General features: G+C 38.7%; 1 protein-coding gene across 1 annotated transcript; it reads left to right on the forward strand.

Annotated features, from left to right (window-relative positions):
* The first annotated feature begins 1473 nt into the window (after nucleotides 1-1473).
* ALKBH5 (alkB homolog 5, RNA demethylase) lies at nucleotides 1474-27904 on the forward strand. The gene is made up of 4 exons (XM_044657578.1): nucleotides 1474-2213; nucleotides 10539-10619; nucleotides 24218-24373; nucleotides 25949-27904. Exons 1-4 carry the CDS (start codon nucleotides 1474-1476, stop codon nucleotides 26124-26126), a joined length of 1155 nt encoding a protein of 384 aa, XP_044513513.1. The 3' UTR covers nucleotides 26127-27904.

Here is a 27904-nt window from a genome sequence, read left to right on the forward strand (position 1 = left end):
ACCCCTCTGATTGACTGGCTTCTCCATCAATCAGTTCCCGGAAACCTCTCATGGGCCCGCCCCCTGAGTGGCCGACAGACCAATAAAAGAAGAGCAAGCTCTAAGGGGGCGGTAATAGGACAGGGTAGGTTGTGGCGGTTCCCCAGGTTGTACGTGGAGGGGGTTGAGGAGTCTACGGGTGTCCCGACGATGTCCTGACAAGGCGCGGGAACAGCAGTGACAACGTGCAGAACCCTCCCCACCCCGCGAAGGAGGTGAAAGGAGCCCCTCGGCCCCCGAGGAAAGTCATAGCGGCGCTGTGTAGAGGCAGGTTGCTAAGGGGTTCGTAGCCCTCAGGGGGGTGGGGGAGGGGAGCAAACGACGAGCGGTTTTTCATGCGCATGCGTCGAAGTGGTCGCTGCCTGGGACCATCTTGACGCGCATGACTGAAGCTTGAGGACCCGCTGTTGCCGGTGGAGTGGCGCTTGCGCAGTGAGGAGCCCGCTTAGGACCGGACTAGCCCCAGGTCTATAGTATGCTGGGCTGGCGCCCTGTGACGTAGTGAGGAGTCCTTTAAAGTGCTACTGAAAAACCCTGCTCTGCGGAGCGGAACCGGATCGCACTTAATTGGAACCTGATTTCTTTGCTTTCTGTTCCCCAAAGGGCTGCTGCCACTGGGACTGTGGGATGAGGCGGCAGAAGAGCTCTGGAAGACCGGGTGATGTGTTCCTCCCTTCAACTAGAGACCTTTGAAGAGATCCCGGGAGGAGGCCCCGCCGCTTCTGCATGACACAGTCGGGTTGCTGCAGCTGAGGCCTCCCTACGGCCACGGGCTCCTCGAAGAGCCAAGATTCTGGCTGGACGTTTGTTAATTCCTACCTACCTTTCAACTGAAGGAGAAGAAAAGAAGGGGAGCACGCACGGACGAGTCGGCTTCACTTCAGGCTTTAGCAGGAACCTGGGCTTCAATCCTTGGGTCTTGTCCATCCCCCATTCCACGAGGAGGCTTTCAGACTTCTCTGGAGGAAAGGGGCAAAGGGGGTGACGGCCTGGACTTTAATCTACTGCACTGACGTCTCCCCTAAAGGTTTACGGGCTTTATTGCACCGAAGCCTGGAACCTGAGAGAAGATATCTGCCCTGACTCATCGCCCTCCCCAAAGGGGAGGAGACCCCCCCCATCCCGAAGCACTGAAGCCGCCTCAAATTCTTTTAAGAAGCGAGTGACCTATGGAGGATTGAAAAAGGACCACTTTCCCTCCCCTCCCCCCATCTCAGCCTACCTGGCTTCTATCTCCTAGGGGAGAGGGGGATCCTTTCGACCCTGAAATTTGCCTTTGGAGGGCTTTGGCAAACCGTCTTTTTCAGTAGGAACATTCGCTTACAGCTGGTGCAGGCCATGAATAGCAGCAGCACTTCCCACTCTCCAGTTCCCAGAGTCGGGTATCTAGGAGATCAATAGAGGAAAGGTGGGGGTGGGGTGGGAAGCAGCACTATGGCTGCTGCCAGCGGCTACACCGACTTACGTGAGAAACTCAAGTCCATGACATCCCGGGATAACTACAAACCCAACAGCCGGGAGGCTGCCGTGGTGGCCGTTGCTGCTGCAGCTGCAGCTGCCGAGCCCTACACCATCCCGGCCAAACGTAAATACCATGAAGATTCAGATTCAGATCGTAGTGACTACGAGGAGCAGAAAGAAGAGGAGGCCCGCAAAGTGAAAAGTGGCATCCGACAAATCCGCCTCTTTAGCCAGGATGAATGTGCCAAAATCGAGGCCCGCATCGATGAGGTTGTGTCCCGAGCAGAGAAGGGGCTGTATAATGAGCACACGGTGGATCGGGCCCCTCTTCGCAACAAGTACTTTTTTGGAGAGGGCTATACCTATGGATCCCAGCTGCAGAAGCGAGGTCCAGGCCAGGAGCGGCTCTATCCACCTGGGGATGTGGATGAAATCCCGGAGTGGGTACACCAGCTGGTGATACAGAAGCTAGTTGAGCACCGAGTCATCCCTGAAGGCTTTGTCAACAGCGCAGTAATCAATGACTACCAACCAGGAGGCTGCATTGTCTCACATGTGGATCCCATCCACATCTTTGAGAGACCCATAGTCTCTGTCTCTTTCTTCAGTGACTCCGCCCTCTGCTTCGGCTGCAAGTTTCAATTCAAGCCCATCAGGGTCTCTGAACCTGTGCTGTTCCTGCCTGTGCGGAGAGGGAGCGTGACTGTGCTCAGGTAATGAGGGAGGGGACCGCAGGGATTAACCCTCCACCATCATCCTTTAACCCATAATTTTACTCCCAACTGGTCCATCAAATCAAGTTAAGATAATGAATACCCCTTATAAAAATCCTTTCCTCTCTGGTGATTGACCTATCCTTTAGTTTAAACTGTATTCAGTTTTGATCTGGAAGTGGGAAATGCATATGGAATAAGTTTGTTCCTTCAGAAGTGGAGGGAGAATATTGCTAAAACTTAGCTTTAATGCTTTCAAAACAAGCTATCAAGTTAGGTATTTTCTAAGGATACTGTGCTACTGTTTAAGCCATAAATTCTTCTAAAATGCAGGTTTTGTTTTCTTGAACGGTTCATTATTTCTCATATGATCATATATTTAAAGATGAAAGAGACCTCAAAGGTCATCCAGATCTTATTTATCAAATGAGGTACTTCAAGGCCCAAATAAATAGGTTAAGTGACTTGCCCGAGATTGCACTACTGGTAACTTACAGGAAATTTGAATCCAGATCTTTCCCCCTACCCCCCATTCCAAATATAGCATTTCCTTGGTAAGGAGGTAAGTTAGTTTGAATGTCCTTTTTAAATTTTAAGTTCAGTCTTTACATTCTCATGGCCTGGTGCTTGCCCCTGCAGTTACATTAGTAATATATTTGCCTTCCTATTGGATTTTTTTTTTTAACCCTTGTACTTCGGTGTATTGTCTCATAGGTGGAAGATTGGTAAGGGTGGGCAATGGGGGTCAAGCGACTTGCCCAGGGTCACACAGCTGGGAAGTGGCTGAGGCCGGGTTTGAACCTAGGACCTCCTGTCTCTAGGCCTGACTCTCACTCCACTGAGCTACCCAGCTGCCCCCCTATTGGATTTTAATGAAAAAGTAGAATTTTATTTTAAATTGCTTCATTCTAGCTCAGAAGTTTCAAGAATCAGAAAAGTAATCCCTTGTTTCTTCATAAGATAACTAATGTTTTGAGTACCTTGGAATCCTCCAATTTCAAAAAGTAACATAGAAAGTAATGTTGATCTTAGCTTTCTACCCTGAAGGTCTTCAAGAGCTTGAGTAGAGAACAGTATAGTCTTTAAAAGTGCAGCAGTGAATGGAGAAATATAGTCCCAGGGGTCCTTTTAAGAACAGCATTGGGGAAACACATTAAATATCATTTGGGTGTGGAAGGACTTGTTTCTTCTGTGTTTATGGATGAGGGAAGAATCCTGTCAGGTCCCAAGAGCCAAAACTATGCAGAAATAGTAGGGAATTCCAAGCAGAGTGGTTAACTGAGGGTTGTTTGTGTCTGGGAAATAAACAAACAGCAGCAGAAATACTTTGCTTCTTTGTTCATCAGAAACACCATAGAAGCCAGGATTTAGGATTCCTCACAACCAACAAGAATCCAAATATTAGAGAACTTGTTTTGTTTCTTAGAATCAATTTATTTCAATATAGATTTATTACTTATAGTATCCTTTACAGTCGGGGTTTCCGACAAGAATGTCTCTAAAATTGTTAACCATAAACAGTTCTATAAAGCATGGATTTACTGTAGTCCATCCCCTGGGAGACTTAATGCCTGAAATACCAAAGGGGCCTTTGGAGTCCGTCTGTATAGTTTTATAGCAAAAACAGCATTCTAACATAACTAAGTTAACCATTTTGATGCTTCATTCAGAGTTTAAGAAGCATTCTGTTGAAAGTAGAATTTGTTGTGTTATGTTTTAGTTAATGTTAAAAAATATCATAAAGCCCCCACCCCCCAGACATGCACATATAGTCCCTATCCTCCATGCCTAGAAAATGTTTCTTAAATCATTCTAATTCACAAGAATGCACTAACAGAATTGTACCATCAGGAAAATTTCTTATTTTTTTGAGAACTTTAGCTCTGAAACCCCAAGTTTTTGTTTATTTTTAGCATTTCTAAAGTAAGGCTTGTTTGGTTAGGTAGTCTATGTGATGATATCATTTTAAGGAGAAACATTTGGAAAGTCTTCATCACAGATTTGAAACTGGAAAGGATTTAAGAGAAGGGCTTCTTAATCTGTAGTCTGTGAAGAGATTTCAGGGGATAATGAACTTGGTGGAGGGGGTACACATCTTTTTTGGGAAGGAGGGCTAACCTAACTGGAATTTAAGATTTCCTTCAATTATGAAATGATAATTTTTAAGAAAATTCTGAGAAGATTCCTAGACTATTCCAGACCTCTAAAGAAATCCTTGACACAAAAAAAATTAAGATGCTGAAAGGTTAAGTTTATACTAGATAACCCTTATTTTAATGAGGAAGATACCGAGGCAGGTAATAGTTAAGTGACTTGACCAACATCACACAATGGATTATTAAGTGTTTACTGTGTGCCAGACACTATAAATAAGTAGCAGCTGAGTCAAGATTCAAAGCTAGATTTTATCTCCAATTCTTTTGCTCTTATCCACTGTACCCTGATGCATCCTGAAAGTGAAGGTCAGCTGGTTTCCTTTTCCAGCCTCCCCTTCCCACCTTTTTAGGAGAACATCACCAAACTTGAAAAAACAGTGAACACAAAGACTTTATTTTTCAGAGCTCCTGTCCAGATTTCCAAATTGGATTCAGATGCTACTCCTGACCTTTGGTAACGGTTCAACTCCATCTGTAGACAGGTAGACTGCTTCCCTAAAGCCTTTGGCCAAGTAACATCTTAGTTTTTCTCAGAATTCTTTTAACTATTATGCAGACTTATAGAAGAATTCTTATTTTCTTGCATTTATCAAGAATAAATCCTAAATGGGCTACCCTCAGCTAATATGATTCAGAACTTCAGGTTGGGAAGAAAAGAATTGCATAGTATAGTGGGTAAAGAATGGTACTTAAAATCAGGAAGATCTGGGTTCTAGCCCTACCACAGGAACATATTGGCTCTTGTGACCCTGGGCAAGTCACTTAATGTCTATTCTAGGTAATGCTCTAAGATTATATATTGCAAAGCATTTATCTAGGTAATGCTCTAAGATTATATATTGCAAAGCATTTGATAAAGGTACTTTCCTCATTTGGGAGTTCCCTATACCAATGAAACCAAGTCCAATCCCTATCTTTCCTATGTGTCTATTTGAGTAGAGGTGTATTGGGAGGTAGGTTGGAATACAGATTATAAACTTGGTGTTAAGAATTACAAGTGACTTTAGATTATCTAGTTGGACCTGTTCGTTTCCCAGAGGAGAAAACTGGGACCCAGAGTGGAAGTGACTTGCCCTGAATGACATGTAGCATGCCAGCAGAGCCAAGATGAAATACCCAGGCCTTTTGACTCTGGTCTAGTATTCTCTCCACTGTATCATGATTTTGCCAAGTAATAGCTAAAACACTGCTGGCTTCATCAGCACTGCTCTCTTTTTGAGAAAGGCATTATAGCAGGAGTTCAGTTTGGCTTTTTTTAATTGTTATTAGTATGAAAAATAAAAACACATTTGAAGTGGTATTCTAAACAAAACTTTCATCCTGTCTATTTCTAGATTCAGTTGGAAACTGCTTCCTGAATGGTATAACTTTTTACTCCTTCAGTTCCTTTAGGAGTAGACTGCTCTCCCATATTCTTTCTGCATAGTTTGCTATTTGAGCAAAGGAACAGAGTGGGCCATCCAATTCCTATCCCAAAAAGACATTTATTTGTTTGTTTGTTTTTCTTTTTCTTACCTACTTAAGTATTTCTCTTTCATGCTGTGGGATGAATCTATGAGGCTAAAATAAAGAAATTACATTTTTTAATTGAGGTAATTTCTTAGATACTGATTCCTTATTTACTGTTTGTTATTAATCATCCACTTGGGGATAAGAGTGGATAATATCTACTTATTAGATGCAAAATTCAGCTTTTAGCTTAAAATAGTTCCAAAAATGGGGCAGATAGCTCTTAAAGTACATCACCTATGCACTGGAAGAAATATTCAAAGGATAGCAAAGAATATTCCAACCCTAGGAAAACACCAGTGAAAGTGATGCTTAAGTTCATAAGGGAGCAAGCTCACAGAATTCTGTACTGAGTTGTCTTAAATGTTTCTTGTTCTAGGAAGGAATACATGGATGACAAGGAAAGAAGGTAGATGTGCTACTGCTATCTTCAGGAGCCTCTTTGCACTGTGTAAATAGCATAGGAAAATTTTAGGGCTAGGCATTGTACAGTTGTAGCCATTACTTAACTGTGGTTCTTCAAAGTGCATAATTTTGTTTTCAGAACTATTCCATCTTAGGACGTGATTTGAAAGGAGCAGATTGTGTTGGCCTAGCACACAATAGTCACTTAATAAATCTTGATTGATCTATTATTGATTGATTATCCCATCTAGTTAAGAGTTTATATATGGGAAAGCACCCTATCAATCAAACATTTAAATCCCAACTTTGTTATAGGCACTGTGCTAGGCACTGCAGATACAAATATGAAGAATGAAGTAATCATTCTGCCCAAGGGAAGGGATAGAGCAGGGGAGGGACATGTCTTCCAAGCATAGGGGATAGCCAGCAGAAACAGGATGATGAGAAAGAGACAAGGTCAGGTTGCCTAATTTCAAAGTGAAGAAGGGGAAGTGATATCTAGTGAGTCTGGAAAGATTGGTTTGTATCATGTTTATTGTCATAAAGCTTTAAAAACTAAACAGAAAAAGTGTTTTAACTTAAGAGGCAATAGGGAGCTACTGCAGCTCATTTAGGTTAGTGGATTTACATGGTCAAATCTGTCCTAGATACCTATATAACATCCTAACTATAGCTATATTCTAAGCTTCAAAAAGTTTTTATAAGCTGCTAAGAAAGGGGAATGGTGAAAGGGAGAAGAGAGTGTATTATGGGAAGGAATTTTTTTTAAGGAGAATAATATTGCAGATTTGTAATTGAACAGTTTAAGAGAAGACTGTACCTGTAGCCTTGAGATATTCTGGGCACTGACTTCAGAATATAGTATTTTATATGGTCAGAATTAGGGTTAGCTTGACTCCTTCTCTAGTTTGAGTCATCATGCCCTTTCTCCAACTTTTTCCCAGTCTTCTAAAATTTTGGAGTCAAACAAACCTTCCTCCTTTTCCTTAGATTTGAGTTGTGTGTATTTTTGTGGTGTTAGAGTAATTTGTAAACTTCCACCTGAGATCACTACTCTGCTTTGTTGAAAAGTGGCTCACTTTCTAAAAAGAACTAGAAAAGCTTTGGTTTGTCCTCTAGAGAGATGAGGTGGAAAAAGCAAGTGCATTTCACCCCCTAGGAGAGAAAACATTCATACTCTGACTGCAGTATGGTACTGAGAGTCTCTCCCAGTAAATTGCAGTGGGAGGCAGCATGGATGATACAGCAGAAAGAAATCTACTTGGTCAGAAGACATATGTTTGAATCCTGACCCAGACAATTACTAGCAAGTCACTTAACCTCCTTAAGCCTCAGTTTCTTCACCTGTACAATGAGGAGAAAAAATGTTAAAGAGAAAAACTTTTGTAAATCTTAGTGTTCTGTAAACACAAACAGTTGTTTCTACCACCTCCTGGGCCTAAGCCAGATTTGAGGACCTGAGATAGATAGCCAAAATCTTTTTAAAATCATGATATTTCTCTCATCCTGTTTGATCAAACTTAAGGAAGAAGTTAGCTTCTTGACAAACCTGTCTCATTCATTTTCCAAATCTCTCTTCCTGGAGAAGAGACTTAGGATGTGGTACAAGGAAGCATGGAAAGTTATCAGTGCTTTGCCGGTGGATCAACATGATAATTATATAGGCTGATCAGTATGTAAAACTTCCTTTCCTATGAAGTTAAAATAACAAGCACTGACTCTTCCACAGACCAACCATGGTATTGGACCTCGGGCATATTCAGTTTCAAACTGGCATGCAGCTTCTCTTAAACAGGTTCTCTTGCAATAAATAGGCTGCTTAGTGGTAAATAACCCTAATGTACTCTCAGTTAAACACTTTATGATGGAAAGTTCTGGTTGAAGAATAGTTTAACAAGTAGCTAAGTTTCTTCTATGATCTCTTATTTGCATATTGAAACACTCATGTTTATTAAGGATTGGTAGCACATTAAAAACATTTTTTTATAAGGCAAGACATTCTTGGGGATCGCTACAGACTTAGATCATTATAATGGTTTGGCTGATAGGAAATGATAATGCATTTTAGTGTCTGCTTCTTCAGCTGAATTCTAGAATTAAGGCAACCACAAGAGGGAGCAGGAACAACATGAGACAATTAAAACCTAAAGGGTACCAGAGGTAGCCAAGCCATTATAACCTATGATGCTGCACACTTACATGTTGATAAAACAATTTGAACCAGTTAAAATAATCCTTCCCAGGACTCTTGACACATTTTGGTTTCAGTTGGTAGGAGAGACTACATGTGGTCATTTAATTCTTGATTTTTTAACTTAATATTTTTTAGAAAAGAGAGAAGATAAATTATTAACTATCTGGATTTTCTTTAGAATTATATTTCAGCAAGCTTTCCCATCCTAGCAGTTTTGAAGGCAATATATTTTCAGCGCTGTTATTAATCTAGTCAAACTGGTTAATAACAATTGGGTGTTTGTCAATAGCTGGTTTGAAAATTAGTATCCTACTCTCCTAAATGAGTCTTGCTTAGAGATTGGCCTTGTCAATTCATGGTATTTATTACTTTTTGCTCTGATACATAGAATGGACAAAGAAGAAAATGCAGTAAGATTTGCAACCTTTCTAAGCTAGCTTGAAGGATATGGCTTGAGATCTTTGTTGCAGGAGATAGGAACCCCAAGTTATTTGATCTATAGGATATTTCCAGAGTTAAATCAAGAATTCTCATTTGTTCTAGTCTTCATTGATCTCTGGTTTAGACTAAAGACCACCCTTAGACAATCTTTATCATGGATATGATCTCCTGAGGTCAGATGAGAACCAACCTGGCAACCTTGAAAGGACACAGGGCTTGGAACCAGGTCAGACTCTCTTAAGACCTAAGCCAAAAGTAGCCTGGCTCTTAGACAGAGCATGGGGTGAATAGCTATTTGCCTCTTCCTACTGGGTATCAGATACCTTCTGCCTCTTTCCCATTCTCCTCCCCCACTTCCATCCAAATAGTACCAGCCATTTCATATGTTGCCAAGTGTGTCCAGTTGGATTTTAGAGTGGTAGAACCCAAGCAATAGCTAATGCTACTTTTGAAAATGACTTCAAGAAAAGCCTGAACCTAAAATAGAGATTAAGCATAGAATAATCCTTTATCATGGGACATAGAGTGGTATTTGGGTTGTGTGAGATATCTGAGAGCCTTTTTCTTAAGTAGTATTCAATTCTGATCTGAAACTGTCACAATTTTTATTTATTATAACCTAAAGCTTTACTGTACTGATCTGAGTGATTTTCCAGGGTTTTGTTGGCTTAGCAATACTTGTATCAATAAGTTAAAATTATTTTAGGCAGGGTAGCTGGGATTGGATGCATAGGAGAACAGCTTTAAAAGCCTATTGGTTTGAAAGTTGTTAGCCATCAGATGGTCATCTACATGTGATTACTGGCTGGTAAGCAATGTTGTATTATGGACTATGTTGAAATAAAGAATGGTAGCTAGTCCTAAAATGTACCAAACAGCAAATGTGGAGACTATGAGTTCCCATAGTGGTAGCTTTAAAGGCAAAAGCAGTTGAATTTTGCTTGGGTGTTATATTCTTTCTTTGCTCTGGTGACTCATAATCGGTTTGTCCACCTCAGCTTCTGCATAAAGCCAAAAAATTTTAAGAAAATGAGATTTCTCTAAATATCGTTCTCTTTCCCTTTCCCATATAATAACCTTGCTTAAGCTGACTCTTCGAGCCAGTGTTTGCCTCTCAGATTCCCTCAAAGCTAAAAAGGATCAGTAAATGTTAAGTTTGTTCAGAAAAAAAACTTCACTTAAGTTGAGGATCTTTCTAAGCCTTGATAAGTGTTTTAAATGGTTGGAGCAATTTAGAAAATAGTATGATATCATAAATTCTTCAGCTTTTTGTTCTCACCTTTCCATTAAAAGCCTTGTTTACTTTCCAGTATGCCTGTTTTGTTTTTTTTAAGTAGTTTCTACATTTAGACAGTGGAGTCTCCTCTGAGAAGAAACAGCTTTTAAGTAGTAAATGATCTTTGCTATATCTAGCTATGGCGGGGAGCGGAATTTTTTTTTTTTTTTTTTGAGTCACAAATTGGGTATGCATTCTGAGAGAAAGTTGTATCCTTAAGTTTACATCATTAGCTTCCTGACCATGAGAGTGAGTTTTAGTAACCCAAAAGAAATGAGGAGAAGAATTCTGATCAAAGGAAGTAATAATCGCTTAATCCCAGACTGTACTATGTTTTCTTGCAGTGGATATGCTGCTGATGAAATCACCCACTGCATACGACCTCAGGATATAAAGGAGCGTCGAGCTGTCATCATCCTTAGAAAGTAAGTTCCAAAACTTGATTGTTCTTCTACTAAGTTGATTGTTATATCTTTATATATTTCTGGGGTTTATTTGTAAATAACAACTGAGGGATATTTTTAATCTGGGGAATACTTTTGCACCAAGGGATGCAGGAGGTTTAGCAATGGAGACAGCCTTAGGTTCATTTTACTCTTTCTTGATTTTAATTTTGTAGATGTAAAGGTGTTTCATCTGAAGACTTAAGGACTCCAATGAATAATAACATATACATATATTTAATAAGAAGTGTGAACAAGCATGTGCTATCATTATTTAAAATTACACTGATGGGCAATTAGGTGGCTTAGATCCTGGGTTCAAATGTGGCCTCAGACACTTCCCAGGTATGTGACTTAACCCCCAGTGCCTGGCCCTTACTATATTGTTCTGCCTTGGAACCAATACTTAGTATTGATTTTAAGATAGAAAGTAAGGGTTTTAAAAAAAACCATAAAGACCAAAAAGTCTATTTTCCCATACCTAGAGAATACCCTAAAAGTTCTTATTATTGCAACTTATTATTTACTTTTATTTTTTTTTTAATCCTTACTTTCTGTCTTAGTAAAAAGAGCAAGGGTTAGGCAAATAGGGTTAAGTTTAAGACTTGTAGGGTCTTGTAGCTAGGAAGTATGAGGCCACATTTGAACCCCAGGAGCTCCTAATTCCAGGCTTGGTGCTCTAGCTACTTTTCCTATAATATATCTTTAAAGTACTTTTAGACACTGCTTTCACAGTGTCTTTCACAATCCTCTTTTAATTGTCAAGGTTTTCACCCATGGTACAGGACACTGAGGCAGATGGCTGAAAATTTAATACTGTTCCACATGGTCACCATTTCCATGTAGGGAATTGATTACTAACTTATGGTAAATTTAGAAAGTGTTGACATTGCACCTGTGGTCTTGTAAGTTCTTCTGATTTTCTTTTATCACATTAATAGGTTAGAGTCAAAGAAGTGTAGTACAGAAGAGAGACCTTAAAAGAGCATCCCTTCGTTTTGTAGATAAGGGAAACAGGCTTAGAGGTGAAAGTACTTTCCCAAGGTCATAGCTTGTTTACAGGGAAGAACAAGACTAGAGCACACATCTCCTCACCCTCAATTTGTTGTTGTTCAGAAACCCATAATTAGAAAAAAGTGTTCTTTTGAAATTTAGCCAATTTCTTCTCTCCTTCCCAGGGCCCCCATGCTCCAATGCAGTATGTTATACTCAGCAAACATTTATTAAATGCCTATTATATGGTGAATCTTGAGAATAAATTGATAAATGACATGCCTCCCTGTTAAGGAATTTATATTCAACTACAGTGGTTCAGGCTTTTTTTTGCTTTTGACTACTCTGCTGTGAGGAATTACTGAACATTCAAGTTGGCAATGCTGTGATGGAAGAGTTGGGTAACTTGAATATGCCTAGTTTGTCTTCAGAGAGTAGCCTTTTTTGTTGACTTTGTTGCAAATTTAGGGTCTTATATTTTTTTCTGATTAATGTGCACATAAAATAGGCAAGTTTTGATTTTATAAACACTATACTTTAAGTAAATGGTCAGTAAAATAGATGTTAAATATTATTTTTTTTTTTTTTGCAATAACATGACATCCAAAATTTTATGTTATAAAACACTTGAAGCATACCCTTTTAGAATCACTGTTCCCCAGGGAAACATACATATATACATATATTTATATACAGATTAAAGATAATACAAGGTAGAGTATTATTGAGACAAAAGAAAGATTTAATCAAAGTATCTTAGAACTTTAATAAATGAGGTAAGAAGACTTTTCTTTGACCAGTCCCTAGTTAACTGCTGAAAATATTTTATCCCCAGTATGTAGCACAGTTCTTGTCATATAATAAACATCTGATAAATGCTGGTTGATTGGATCAATCTACCTTTTTACCTTCCTTGTTCAACTTGCTGCTTTTCTTGCACACTTCATTAAAGAAAAGATTGGTCATGTGATGGTTCATCTGTCATGTTAATAGAGGGAACAGCCTCATTGTATTAGTCTTTGGGAGTGGGATTCAGTTATACCTTTCATAGTCCTGGGGGTATCATCTCCATTTTTGAAAGGAATTAAAGATAGCTAGATGGCCCAGGGGATAGAGGCAAGCCTAGAGATGGGAGGTCCTAGACTCAGATAGTTCCTAGCTGGATGACCCTGGGCAAGTCACTTAATCCCCATTGCCTAGCCCTTATTGCTCTTCTGCCTTGGAGCCAATACTTGGTATCAATTCTAAAACAGAAGGTAAGGGGTTTTTTGTTTTGGTTTGGTTTTAAAGAAAAGAAAATGAAGAGATTTCCTCTACTAAAATCATTTACTTATGCCATCTAAAGGTATGAAGTGTCCTTAGGGTTCTAGATCCTTGCTTACCAGCAGCAATCCCTAACAAGTTATACCAAACAAAAAGGGTTTAGAATAATAGATTTTGGATCTGTCTACCAAGGACCAGCTTAGCTAAGTTCAGAGAGGTTCATAACTGAAAAGGTTGGTCATAATGTAGTGAATTTTTTTGGCCATAGCAATTCACAAAAACTTCCCACGAAGATATCTTCAAGTTACAATGTCCAGTGGTAGATGTAATAGAGTCAAATAAAAATGCAGATTCTTATTAACAACAGCAAACTTTTTTTTAATTAAGATTTATAAAACATCACATTTTATTTGTCTTAAAATTCTGAGTTATTTAAATCATCTAAAGTCAAGCCTTCTGACTCAGAAGAAACAGGCTGTGGCTAGGGAGGTCAATTGCTCAGATCCCATAGAGCCGTGATGGGCAAACTATTCCCCATGCAATTGCTTAAGGCAGTGATGGGCAAACTAGGGCCTGGATCTGGCCCACGGGGAATAGTTTGCCCATCACTGCCATGGAGGATCTGACTTAAGAGAATTTGGCAACAGAACTGAGGTTCATTGCCAGTGAAGACAGCCAGGTGACAAAGGAGAAACCTGGGCATCTGGCAAGGAATCAACCTCTGACACAACAGCCAAGGAAGTAGTAGACCAGAGGCAATAGCAACTCAATGAGAGCACAGAGTTACTTGTGGTAACAAGAAGTTGAAAGGGTGTAGGGCAACATCATTCCATGTGTTGATGTGACTTCAGGTTGTTGTACTAGTCCTAGAACCCAGGAGTCCTAAGTTAAGAATGTGGTCAGAGTGGTTGGGGCATTGGCCATAGAACTAGGATACCTGAACACTAAAACCAACCCCCCCAGTGCCTCAGACTTTTCTTTTCAATTGTTTGTATATTTTAACAGGAAGGCAGATTTCAGCACAGTATAAAGAACTTTCTTTTTAATTTTTATTTCTTCCTTTTGTTTTAATAACACTATTCCTGAATATATCCCTTCTCTGTCCCTCATAACAAAAGTTTTGGTTGGATTTTATTTCTTCTTTTTAAGGGAGGGGCAGAGTGGAAAGCAGTTCGGCAAAACCAACCAATATATCAGTATATATAGCCTGATGGTAAAATCCACACCTAGCATCTCTCACTTCTGCAGAAAAGAGAGGAAGGGAAGGGCATATTATCAGCTTGACTCAAGGGATTATTGATTCAGTTTAATTTTTGTTCTTTCATTTATATTGTTGTATTCTTTTCCTGTTTCTGTTTGCTTTACTCTATCAGTTCATATCTTTCCATGGTTCTCTAAATTGAAAGAAAAACTTTCTAAGGAATAATACTGCCCATCAATGAAGTAAATTATGCTAAGAGGGAACAACTTTCTCCTGTAAAAAAAACAGTATGTTTTTAATCAGAAACTTGATTTATTTTTTTTTAAACTTTTTTTTAAAGCACCTATTTTGTGCAGAGCACAATGTGCTGGGAGAAATAGAAAGTTTAAAGTTTAGATAAGTCTTAATCCCTGCCCTGAGAGACTTAAGAATTTAGTCTAGTCCTAATTTGGATGAACTTCTGTCTTCTGTCAGTATCCCTACTTTGGATAAGCACCTGAACTAGATAGCAAACTCACATAGAAAGGGGAGACACTAATCTATATATAAAAACCCCTGTGGCCCTTGTATTAGTTTTAAAATGTAATAATAACTGCATTTTATTGGATTTTTATTTATTTTGATTTGGGCCAAACTTCAGAGTGTTGTGGGCTGTGTACAGCTCATATATTTGGCACTGCTCTAGGATCCCTTTCCTACCTCTTTCAGGTATTGTAAGACTAAGATACAGAATCTAGAAGTGTTTTAGATATATAGTGTGAATTGAAGATTTTTGAAGGAATCAAAAGAATAGAGTAGCTGAAAGAGGTCCAGGATGGCTGCATTATCTACTGCCTTCACACAGTCTTATTGACCTAACCCAGCTTTCTTAAGTTATGCTAATTATTTTTATGAGCAAGAAAATACCCTAGAACAGGGGTGGGCAACCTTTTTGGCCGTGAGAGCCATAAACGCCACATTTTTAAAATGTAATTTCGTGAGAGCCGTACAGTGCTCACAGTGTGCGCTCCTGTAACAGCTCCTGAAAAAAATTGACTTTATGGCTCCTGCAGAAAGAGCCATATCTGGCCCTCAAAAGAGCCAGATATGGCTTGAGAGCCATATGTTGCCGACCCCTGTTCTAGAACATTGAGATGTTGGCATAGAGCACATCTTGGCATATTGAGCTATCGGGAAGGAATCTGAAGACCCCTTAATGTTCTGTCTATGGAAAAGCCAAGGCTGTGGTGGTGTTTGCTTAATCAACTCTATTGTGAGAGACTGTGAAATGGACCCAACCAGGTCACTTGAAATAAGAGTAACAACAAATGTTTGTTGGTCTTTTACCTAATCCATGTCATGTAATCACTTTGAAAGCATCTATTTCTTGCACGTGAGTTCTGAGTGTTGTTTATGTGTCGGTGAAGCTAGAACTTCTCATGTATCCCATCATACATAGTAATGACTTGGGTTAAGGCATAATAGCTTAAGTTTTTCCCTCTGGTGCATCACTATTAAGTGGTTTATCCCTTTGGAGTTGTTTACTGACTTTTCTATGGTACTTCAGACTTCTGGAGATACATGCAATGGAGCAGAAGGTATTCTATTTGCTTATAGTTGATAGTAATTGTATCTGTTGACCAAATTAAATATATTTGAGGGCTGAAAATAGTATGCAACTATGTGCAGGGTTGCTTTCATCCCTTCCCACTTGATTTTCCCAATCTTCTACCTAGGATATGGAAAATAGGATTTGATTTTAGTGTAGAAAGTAGAGATAATAGCCAACATTTATATAGTACTTTTAAGATTTGCAAAACATTTGCATGATAATACATGTATAAACCAGACCAAATTGCTTGGGGTCTCCAAGCGAGGGGAGGGAAGGAGACACAAACAGTTTGGATCCTATAACTTCAGAAAACTTATGTGGAAATTTGTTATTATATATAATTGATTTTTAAAAATAAAATAAACAAAAATGAACAATATAGAATTGTTTTGCATGGTAATTCATGTAAAACCCAGATTAAAACACCTGCCAACACTGGAAGAGAGAAGGGAAAGGAGGGAGATTTAAAAAAATTAAATTTAAAGTATTTTTAAATTCTTTTAAATAAAACCCTTTAAAAATATCTATGTAACAGAAAAAAAAAAGATTGCAAAACATTTCACATATGAGCTCACTTGACCTCACCAAGCAATCTTGTGGAATATGTAATCGGGTGTTATTCCATTTTGCAGATGAAGAAACTGAAGCTCAGAATGTAAGTGATTTGTCCCAGAAATGAGATTTGAACCCTACCTCTGCATTCCAAATCCAGTGCTCTTATGCTGTTCTGTGTCTTTATATGATCCAGGAGATGACTTCAGAAGCCAAGACTAAGTTAGGGAACCAATTTGGTCACTTAGCTCAAAGTCAATAAATCTTAGTGTCTCTGAAATCTATTTGCATAATTTAAAACATGATGGATCATACAATTTTTAGTGCTTTGATGTGCAGAAAGGCAAATATTAGGGGCATATCAAGACATAGAATGCAAAACTGACTTTGTCATTACTCATCCAACAGCAGTGATTTCAACTAGCTAGGCTTTAAGAATTTAAGTAGTTCTTCCTCTAGGATTTAGTTCTAGAGCATACAGAAAGGTATTACCAGTACATAAATGTCTTCACTTCTGATGGTACTTCTTTGTTACTCCAGTTTTTCTAGAGTTCTAGCAGCTGGCTCGGATCTATAGTTTCTGATTTGGGCTGAATGTTAACCTTCTTTTGGAGTGCTTCTATAGTCTTTTTTTTTTTTTTTTTTTTTTTTTTTTGACCCTTACCTTCTGTCTTGGAATCAATACTGTGTGTTGGTTCCAAGGCAGAAGAGCAATAAGGGCTAGGCAATAGGGGTTAAGTGACTTGCTCAGGGTCAAACAGCTGGGAAGTGTCTGAGCCTAGATTTGAACCTAAGACCTCCCATCTTTAGGCCTGGCTCTCAATCCACTGAGCTACTACCCAGCTGCACCTTGGAGTGCTTCTTTATTCTGCCCCACCAAAAGACCAACACACTTGGTTTCTGCTTTTATGGCACTCATTTTTCATTGCTCGATGAAATCTTGATGTTATAAGGAAACAGTGCTGTGCGTAAGTAACATCAGGAACATAAACTTACATTTCTACTAGGACCTAAGCTAGCAATTATTATTTGGTATCTTCAGCTTCACACTGATTTAGCTTAGTTATTAGTTGGCATTCTTTCTACCACCTGAAGGTATTAATGGTTCAGGAAAAATGTGTTTAACCAACCTGCCCCCAAGTCAGTCAGATGCAGTAGCATAGTCACAATATTAGGATGGATTTCCCTGTGGCTTATGTTGTGAGAAAACTAAGTAGAACAACCTTATAGGCATGAAGTAGCTTTTTCTAAGTGGAACAGTATTTCTCTAGAGATTTGGAAGTAAAGAATGTAAAGGACATTGTCAAGTTTTAGAGGCAGGAAAATGAAAACTTTTTTTAAAAGTAGATCAGTTAGGGCACTGACATTCCTGGGTCTGGGAATGGATCACCCTGGGTCTAGAACCTATTAAATAAGATTTGGTAGTCATATTAAAACTGATAGGGACTTGAGAGGTCATCTACTACAACTCTCTCACTTTGTAGATGAAAAAGAAGGGCTTAGAATTGATCTCCCTCCTAATTATTGCCTGTTTGACAAAGAAGGAAGAGCTTGTTAGCACTAAGCTGATAGATGTGGTAATAACAGTGGCTGCTACTCTCAAGAAAATCAAATCACCTGCCAAGGGATGCTGATCCCTTCCTTGCCTGAGGACGACCCCTAGAGACAGAAAATTCAAGTGCTCCCATCTCTTGGAGATTTTAAGGGAGACCTATTTGGCCTGCTGTCTTCTCTTATAAGTAGTCCTAGAATTCAAGTATATTGTGTAGAACAGATACTCTCCTGCCCCCCCCCATTTAGTAATATTTAATTTTTCCCCTCAATTACATTTAAAATTTTTTAACCTTAATTTTAAAAAAAATTTTGAGCCAAATTCTTACCCCTCTTCCCCCCAGCCAGCAAGCAATCTGATATAGATTTTACATATGTAATAGTAGAAAATATCTTTCTATATTAGTCCTTTTGTGAAAGAGAACTTGAACTAACAAAAGAAAAGGGAAGAAATAAAGTGAAACATATGTCTTGATCTGTATTCAGACTCCATCAGTTCCTTCTCTGAAGGCAGATGGTCTTTTTCATCATGAGTCCTTGAGGATTTTCTTGGATCACTGTATTGCTAGGAATAGCTAAGTCATTCATAAAGGTTCCTCATATAATACTGTTTTTACTTTGAACATAGAACAGATAACTTTAATCTATTTAGCCAGGTCTGAGCCATCTGACCCAGCTTTTGACCTCTCTACCAGGGAGTGTCCATAGTAACATCCTACCTCACTTTTGTGGTTTTCCAGCCCACATCTATGATTTGTCTAGTTTTAGGTGATCTTTAGAGATTTTAGAGCTGTTTTTGTTTCAGTTTTAGAAAACTTCACTTTGGGAGAAAGCATAAAATAACAGGATTTTGGATTCACCAAATGATCTAAGATTGAAACCATAGCTGAAATAATTCCTATTCCTGTGCCTGCAGCCTCATCTAAATAAACTCTTGTTCCTCTGTTTAGCATCCAAATAGGATGCTATCATATTCTCTCCAGTATGTTTTGACCTACAAACAGGCTTGTCAGCAGCATCCTGGCATCCAGAAAGTCTGGAAGGGTGCTATACTAGTGAACCATTCTTCAGGGTACTTAGCAAAAAAAAAAAAACAAACAAACAAACAAACAACAAATTGAAGGAATTGGGAACTCCACTTACCTTCAACTAGCCTTGAAAACTTATTTTCTGACATTTGAAGGAAAGGAACTGACACCAACTTCTTGCCATCCTAGAACTTACAAAATATACCTGTTAGCATAGTACAGGCATTTCTTTGCTACCAACTGATTTGCCTAGAGCAAAAAGCTTTCAATATCTTGAGAGTTGAAAGTGGAAACACTAGGGCTGTCTTCTGTGATCTCTGAAAGAAGAGCTGGGAAGACAGATAGCTGGTTCCACTGCCATGGAACGAAGTGCTTAGCCCCTGTCTGTCCCATTATGAAAATGTATCAGTTTACATGCCAAAATATGCCATAATATGGAATCTTAGACTCAAGAGTACTTATGATGCTTTTTAATTATTTGGAAACTCTTACTAGTATTACAGCTTTGCTAATAGTGGGGACCACCTCCATCTTTTACTTAAAGTTAGGACTTTCAGGGCCCTAACAGAGATCAGTGACTAGCTGCTATTTTTTTTCTTCCCTTCCTTCAAGCTGTAAAATATTAAAATAAAATGACCTCATCTTCTCTCACCCTAATTTTAATTCAGATTGCTGTATAGTCCAGTGATGGGTTTGAAGAATTAAAGGTATGTTCTTATCACCATAGAATTGTTCCCAATATGATAAAGAGGGGCAATTGATCCACTCAATGTTATTAGCAGGTGTTATTTGATGTGGAGACAGTGCTCCGAGAAGAGACAGATTATAGCAGCAGAACTGAATTTGCTTCTTGAGTGGGACGGGTATTACTCTAAATTCTAAGTTTAATGGAGAGAGTTGAAAATTTAATTAGAGCAGTAAAAATCAAAATAAATGAAGTTATGGCAGTTCTTTGGGTTTGCAGATAGTTGCAGTTCTATAATTAAATACTAATCTAGGAATTAGATTTGGAAAGGAAGACTTCTTATACTTTATACAGTAGTTTTACTTGGATCTTGTTTGTTGTGATTACTGAAAAGCTTTTCTGCAACATATAAATAAAAAACTTCCAGGAAACTGACTTTTAAGACCACTTCACTGTTTTTCACATCCAGGATTTTGCCTAATTTATGACCAGGCTCATTGTTATTTTTGTCTTTAGTATAATCCTATTGTGCTTGGTTTGATATCTGAAGACCTGGTTTGAACATAAGCTAGTCACTTCATCTTTTTGATTCTTGAGTTGGTTGTCTTAAAATTCTATCTCATCCTACCTCTGATGTGCCATGATTCTTAATTGAAAACATTGACATTTTTAAAATACTAATGTTTTCAAAGTATTCTTGTCTTAGAACAAACTAGAACCTGCTGTCTACATATTCTCTACCACAAGCTTTTTTTTTTTATTTTTATTATCATGCAAAACACAATTCCATATTGGTCATTGTTATGAAAGAATACTCATAAAAAAAAGATGAGATAATAGGATATTCCTATGCCTTTCTACTTTTGAACCTATTTTTTTGTCTTCACAATTACATCCTGTCTTCCAACTCTGATACTCTTCTGGGATATCACTCCTGCTCTGGTTTCACTCTCTTCCCTCTCTAGTCTTGACCCCTAAGTGAACCAATTCAACTTACCTCCACTCTTGAATCCTTTGTTTCCTTGTCCTATTGCCACTTATGACTTATCAAACTCCAACCTTAAGTTACTCCCACCATCTGCTTCTATTTATGTGCTGCAGAATGGACCTAGAGAAAGTCATAAAACAGTCTTAACTGGGCCTACTACAGATTTATGTTTTCTAATCTCAGCTGGGCAGTGAGGCAATCTTTTCCCTCCCTAATTGAATCTTTATCTCACTTCCAAAATGGCTTACCTTCCCAGCTAAGAACCTTTCTTTATACTTTACTGAGATAGTGAAGCCCACTGGCTACTACTTCTCCTTGACATAATATCCTATTATCTCATCTTTTTATTCTCTGAAAATAAGAGATGACTTTACCATACCTAAAATGTACTACTCAATCCTATCTACTCCTGACTCTTCCATCACATTGCCCCCATCATCATCTGCCTCTCAATATCTGCTGGTTCTTTCTCTGATACCTACAAACGTGCCCATCTTCAAAAATTCCTATGTAGAACCTACCATGCCTGTTAGCTATTGCTCTATATATTATTCCCTCTTCTCCGCTAAAGTTGGGAAAAATCATGCTTCTTCTCCAGTCAACCCTTTATAATTTGATTTCCAACCCCATTATTCAAATAAAGCTTTTCTCCAAAATTGCCACTATTTCAGTTTCCAATTCTGGTGGCATCTTAATTCTCATCCTGTTTATTTGTGTCTCTTGACCCTGTCTTCTGGCTTTTTTGTGAGAGGTTTTTTTTTTTGTTTTGTTTTGTTTTTAATACTGTTCTTTGTTGCTTCTACCTGTATGACCACTCCTCTTTAGTTTTCTTTACTGAATAGTAACTAATGCCAACCCTCTGTCCTGAGCATTCTTTCTCTTCTCTTTTTTCAATACTTTCTCATTTGATGATCTTTTTAGTTTTTGTGAATTTTAAGATATCTTCTCCTTATGTCTCTGCCCTTCCCATATTACACATATATTTTTTATGTGTGTATGTATTTATCCTTAGATAGAAATATATATATTCAGCTTAGTCTTAAGTTCTGAGAATCCTTCCAGTTCTAGAACTATAACCCTATATTCTCCTGCACCCCAAATAGCTGCCTTCTTCTTTCCTGCAGGTTCCCTTCTCTTTGCTCACCCAGTTTCTCTGTCCCAGTTCAGGTACTCACTTGCCCTTTTGGAATTGGAATAATCTCCTATTTGGTCTCTCTGACTCGGGTTTCTCTGTATTTCACAGCTACACAGTGACTGGACTGATATTCCTTAAACACAGGTCTGACCATGTATAGTCACTCCCTATTAAATCCAGGATCAAACATTAATTTCTCTGTCAGCCTTTAAAACCTGGTTCCCTACCTTTTCATTCTTCTTAGATATCAATCCTTTCCACAAACTCTGTAGTCTAGCCCTTTTGCTAATCCTTATATTTAACATTTCATCTCTCATTCCTGCCTTTGCATTGGCCATTCCTCATGTCTGCAGTCCTTTCCTTCCTCATCTCTGCCTCTTGGAATTCCTGCTTTCCTTCAACCACAACCTCCTTCAGAAGGCTTTCCCTAGCTTCCCCCAGCATCAAGGACCTTCCCCACAAAAGTATCTCTTGTGAATGAAATCTTTACTATCTAATTACAATTATGAAAGTTTCATTGTATTATATGTGGGAGTATAAATGTCTGGATTGAATAATCCAGAAGATTAGTTTCAAACTTCAAAGATGTGGGCAGTGAACACTGAATTTACCTTGGGAATTGCAGTGACTAAATTCACTCAGAATCAAGCACTGTAATTTTTACAGATCAAAACATCAAAACAGAAGCTAAATAGAATTATGTCAGATATGGCCTTTAGTGTTTTGGGATGCATTGTTTTATAACAGTTTTTTATACCTAGATGATTTATCATTTCATTGTACCTTTCAATAAATAATGTTAAAGAAAAAATATTTTATGTTGCATATTCCATATGATTATATATAAAATATGATAAATATATTATCTAATATAGAGATAAACACTTTTGCTTTAACCTTATAATATTTATTTTAATATATGTATTTGCATATGTATATATGCATGTGTTATCTAGCATTTAAAATGAAAGTTCCTTGAGGGCAGTTATTATTTTCCTCTTATCTTTATATGTCTAGCTCCTAATGTAATGACTAGCATATGTACTAGGTGCTTAAATAAAATGCTTGCTGATTTGATTGCAGCTGCTGTGTTATTTAAGTTGTTGGAATAAATATGAGGCTCCTTCCTTGGGGAGGCTGTTTGAATTTGACCTTATTTGAACACTTCAGGTACTCTCAAAGCTATTAAATTTTATTTTCTGTTTTTATCTACAGTTGCATGAATTCAGTTCATTGTCTCTATTTAGCAATAACTTAGCTAAAGGTGGGCCAGTTGTCCGGCATATGTAGAGTCCTGGCTTAACAAGAGAGCAAATGATTAAATGTTTGGTGTGAACATAGGATCATTGCATTTGTGACATGTAATTAAAGTCCTAAAATATGAGAGCAGGGGGAACATTCATTTAGCATTGTTAAGTTCTGCTTCAGTGAGCAAGGCACTTTGTAAGTACTGAAGGATACTAGGACAGACATTGGAGCAGACATTTTGATGGGAGGGACATAGTACATAGTACTTATCTTTGTACAGGTAGTTTTAAAAGGAAAAGCACACTGACCAGCTGGCAGAGGAAGGGGGAAAAGTAGCCTTCAGCCTTGCTGCTGGGATGATCCTTAAAGGAAAAAAATCAGCACAGGTGAGGAAGCATGAGCATCCACAGCCTGACTGTAGGAAACATTTCAAACAAAATCCTAAAACAAAGGACAATGTCTATTTCAGGAAGGCAGTCTCGACTGGCTGGAATGTAGAGCCTAGAGTACATAAAGAAACATGATGATGAAATAAGTCCAGAAAGTCCGTTGGAGCCAGGTTCTAGGGGTCTTTCAGTGCTAAGCTCAAGACTTTGTATTTTATTTTTGAGTTAGTAGTAGGAAGTCCGTGGAGAACTAATCATACTCCCTCTTTTTGACAGAGAAAGAAACATGAAATTTCCCAAAAGTCACTCATCTAGTTAAAGGCAAAGTAACAAAACCTTTTAAGAAACGTTGCAGATCTTACTTAGCAGTCCAAATGAGTGTTGTCTTTGAAAGCAATTGCTTCAGAGACTATTCATCTGTTCCAAAACTGTTTCAGTTGCCCACAACACATTTGGGACTGCTATTTCTGGGAGTAGTTTTCAAAACCTATAGTATAGGCTTGGGAATAGTCTGGAGACTTTTTTCCCTTTTTAGCATTTTTTTTTTTTAATTTTAAACCCTTAACTTCTGTGTATTGACTTATAGGTGGAAGAGTGGTAAGGGTAGGCAATGGGGGTCAAGTGACTTGCCCAGGGTCACAAGCTGGGAAGTGTCTGAGGCCGGATTTGAACCTAGGACCTCCCGTCTCTAGGCCTGGCTCTCAATCCACTGAGCTACCCAGCTGCCCCATTTTTTTCCCATTTTAGAATAGGTTTGATTTTTGGCAGCAACCAATAATAATCTAGATTAAAAATGAAATTTTCTCCAAATACATTTCTGTTTAATACGAAGAGGTACATTATTGTTACTATAAATGATGTTCTCTTGGTTCTGCTCAGTTCTAGAAGTCTTTACATGTTTTTCTGGCAGCTGTACTTTCATAGAATCCTGCTGATAGCTCTTTGTGTTTCATTTGTAGGACGAGACTGGATGCCCCACGATTGGAAACAAAGTCCCTGGGTAACTCTTTGTTACCCTCTGGTTATAATTCTGATCGTCTGTCAGGAAGCAACAGGGACCAGATCCTGAAACCAAAGCGGTCCCACCGAAAAGCAGATCCAGATGCTGCTCATAGGTATGAACTATACTGGGGCTTTACTGCCATTGACTTTAAATGGCATGAATTGGGTTTTTTTGCTTTTTGTTTTTTTGCTTTGTTTTGTTTTTAAACCCTTAATTTCTGTGTATTGGCTCCTAGGCAGAAGAGTGGTAAGGGTGGGCAATGGGGGTCAAGTGACTTGCCCAGAGCCACATAGCTGGGAAGTGTCTGAAGTCAGATTTGAACCCAGGACCTCCCGTCTCTAGGCCTGACTGTCAATCCACTAAGCTACCCAGCTGCCCCCTAACTGGCATGAGTTTGAAGTAGAGGGAATTAAAGAAATCCTGTGTTCAGATTCTAGGACATTTTAATAATTTAAATCCATTCTTCTCTCCAGACCTAGCAAAAGAGATTTTGTAATAATAGCAATAATAGCTAGCATTTACATGGAAGTTTAAAGTTTGCAAAGTGCTTTACATATTGATACAACATTGGGAGATAGTAGATGAGGAAACTAAGTCTGAGAGAGATTAATGACTTGCCTAGATTCGCATAGGTAATAGTAAGCATATGAGGCAAGATTTGGACTCAGTGTCCTGACTCTAAAGGGGTAGCGAGATGGTTCAGTGGGTAGAGCACTTGGTCTGGAGTCAGGGGGCGAGGGAGAACATTTACTAATGTTTCTGACTTTTCCGTCTGTTAGTTTTAAGACAAACTGAGAAATGATGTTCCCAAATAGCTCAGTATTCAATTCTTGCCTCGTGTTGAGCTTTCTGAGAACCTGTAAATTAGATGATTTTTATTGCTTGTTAAGGAAAATGTCTCTCTGCCTACATTTATATAGAACATTTCAGCTTATAAAATGCTTTCTTTCCAAGTGGCTGAGCCAGTGTTGATGTTAAATCCAGAGCTATCTCCACTACCCTGTTTTAGCCTGTCAGCAAAATCACATCATCCTGGCTTCTGAAATGCGACTTGCCTTTTTTTTTAAGACAACCCTTACTGGGGCAGCTAGGTGACTCAGCAGATTGAGAGTCAGGCCCAGAGATGAGAGGTCTTGAATTCAAAATATGACCTCACTCTTCTTAGCTGTGCAACGCTGGGAAAGTAACTTCACCTCTTACCACTTACCTTGCCCTTATCACTCTTCTTACTTTCTTTCTTAGAATCACTACTAAGTATTGGTTCCAAGGTAGAAGAGCAGTAAGAGCTAGGCAATTCAGGTAAAGTGACTTGCTCAGGGTCACATAGCTAGGCAGTATCTGGGGTCAGATTTGAACCTAGGGCCTTTCCCACCTCTGGGCCTGACTCATCTGCTGAGCTACCTGGCTGATCTCTTTATTTCTTAAATGGGAAAATTCAAGCCTTAGAGAAGGAAAAGGGTTATAGATTTGAAACTGGACAGAGCCTTGGATAGATCATCTATTTCAACTCCTACATTTTAAAAACTAAGAAACTGAAACCCAAAGGGTAAGTGACTTTCAGTAATGCCACTAGGTGAAAGCCAGACTTTGCTCCTATTCAGTGTCCTTTCTGCCACATGATACCTACTTCCTAAGTATTTTTCTTGCCACCACCACTTGTTATTCTTCCTTTTCTCTACTTCAACAGGCCACGAATCTTAGAAATGGATAAGGAAGAGAACCGGCGCTCTGTCCTCTTACCAAAACACAGGAGGAGGAGCAGCTTCAGCTCTGAGAACTATTGGCGAAAGTCTTATGAGTACACAGAGGACTGTGGGGAGGAGGATGGGAGTCCAGCCCGAAAAGTGAAGATGAGGAGACACTGAGAAATGAGCAAAAAGACTCACTCTGCAGAAACCAGCCTCTCTTCTGTGAAAACTTTCTTTGGCTGTTTCTCATAGCTTTTTTTTTTCCCCCACGAGTTTTTTTCTTCATTTTAGGGCTGAAGAAAGGAACTGGGACAGGATCTGGATTTTTTTTTTTGTTCACTTATTTTCCTGAATGGAAATTATATTGAGGCATCTTTGTTGCTGGGGAGCATTGGTTACCACCTGGTCAGTTAGACGGGCATTTTGCCCTCACCAAGCAGATAAAAGTTCAAGCTGTGCTAGGCTGTGTTTATTTAAAACACCAAAAATGTTTTACTGTTTCACTGCTGAAGATTCAAGAAATTAGTCCTTTTGCTTTAATTGTAAATTTTTTTAAAACGTTCTAAAGATATTGTTTGACCCCCTAGAGTTGAAACTTGGTCATGGCCTCTTCATGCTTTACCAACTTTAGAGTGGGGCTTGCTAAAAAGCCTTAGGTCTCCTGTTGATTTCTTTTTCTAACCTGCCATTTGGTAACTGGAATCTTGAAGTTTGCAAATTGTTCTTCCTGCAACAGATTTCCAAGTTGCTTAGGACATCTAGCTGATAGCTTAAGTGGCCACTGCACCAATTGTTCTGTTTTCTCCCAAATGTGCAGTTGTCAAACTTCTTACCAGTTCTTGACCATTCCCAATGTCCCAGGAGAAAGGTGGGGTGGTGGCATTGGAACAGAGCCCTTCACTGAAGTAGCATGATTTTGTTCATAGATATCTCTTTTCATGCATTTGGACATGTGTGTGAATATTTGGATAAGTTAGAGTCTTCTCATGTTTTGGTCGGTTTTAGAAATTTTTCTAGCAAGGAGGACTGATGTCCTTCCAAGTCTAGGGTTTGGAATATGGAAAAGTGTCATGGCGTGTGGTGGGTTTTTGTCTAATCTTTTTTGTCTTCACTCTTTGCCTTCTTTCCTGATGAGGACCTAGCCTGGGAAAGGTCTACATGTTACATGTTCAACATTTGGCAGTCTGTTTTCTAGGTCCCCCTTAGAGAAGGCTCTTCTTTCTCTGCTCTCCCTCTCCCCTAACTTTAGAGGGTGTCAACTTTTGAAAATTCCCTTTCTCTCTTTTTTTTTAGCCTTTTAATTCTAATAGAAAGGAGAATTTCCACAGGTTCCCATGGCTTGGCATTGGCCATGAGGGGAGATGAGAAGAGTTGACTCTGGTGGGAATTTATATTTCACCTTGGATTATTTCCTTCATCAGTTTCTTGGGAGGGTTGTAAGAGTTGTAAGTAAGGGGAAGAGCCTTTTTAAAAAATACATTTTTAAAATTTAAAAAAAAAAAACTTTAGCAACTTTCAATGAGTCAGGCCTATTAAAACTGAAGTCTTACTCATTTGGATCTGCTAGGAATTCTTAGTAGAAACAGGGCTCCATGGCCATAAAGATGACTCGGGAGAAACCTGACTCCTGCTGCTAAGACCTTAACTTTTTCTTTTCCCACGTGATACTTCTCTCTGTTCTGTCCTGTTGACTTTACTTGTCTGAGGCCTCGAAGGCTCTGGAGGTTTGGGGTCTAGTGATAAATTTAGAACCCTCTTTTAAAATATAAATTAAAAAAAAAAAAACTTCTCAGATTTTGATTCCTTGAATCTGGATTTAAGTACTAAAGCAGTTGCAGCTTTATTTTTTTTACAGCTTTTTTCCCCAAAAAATTATTTGTAGTTTTGTGTGTTTGGCACTTTGCTATGATCTGTGTGCTCTACAATAAAAACAAAATCTAATATATTTTGAAACA

The sequence above is a fragment of the Gracilinanus agilis genome, chromosome 1, assembly GCF_016433145.1.
Source record: "Gracilinanus agilis isolate LMUSP501 chromosome 1, AgileGrace, whole genome shotgun sequence".
NCBI lineage: Eukaryota > Metazoa > Chordata > Mammalia > Didelphimorphia > Didelphidae > Gracilinanus > Gracilinanus agilis.

Excerpts from the sequence above, each read along its gene's own strand:
- ALKBH5 (XM_044657578.1), top strand. The coding sequence starts at position 1,474 with ATGGCTGCTGCCAGCGGCTACACCGACTTACGTGAGAAACTCAAGTCC. Across the intron at positions 2,214-10,538 it reads GGGAGCGTGACTGTGCTCAG|TGGATATGCTGCTGATGAAA; the intron begins GTAATGAGGGAG and ends GTTTTCTTGCAG. Across the intron at positions 10,620-24,217 it reads GCTGTCATCATCCTTAGAAA|GACGAGACTGGATGCCCCAC; the intron begins GTAAGTTCCAAA and ends TTTCATTTGTAG.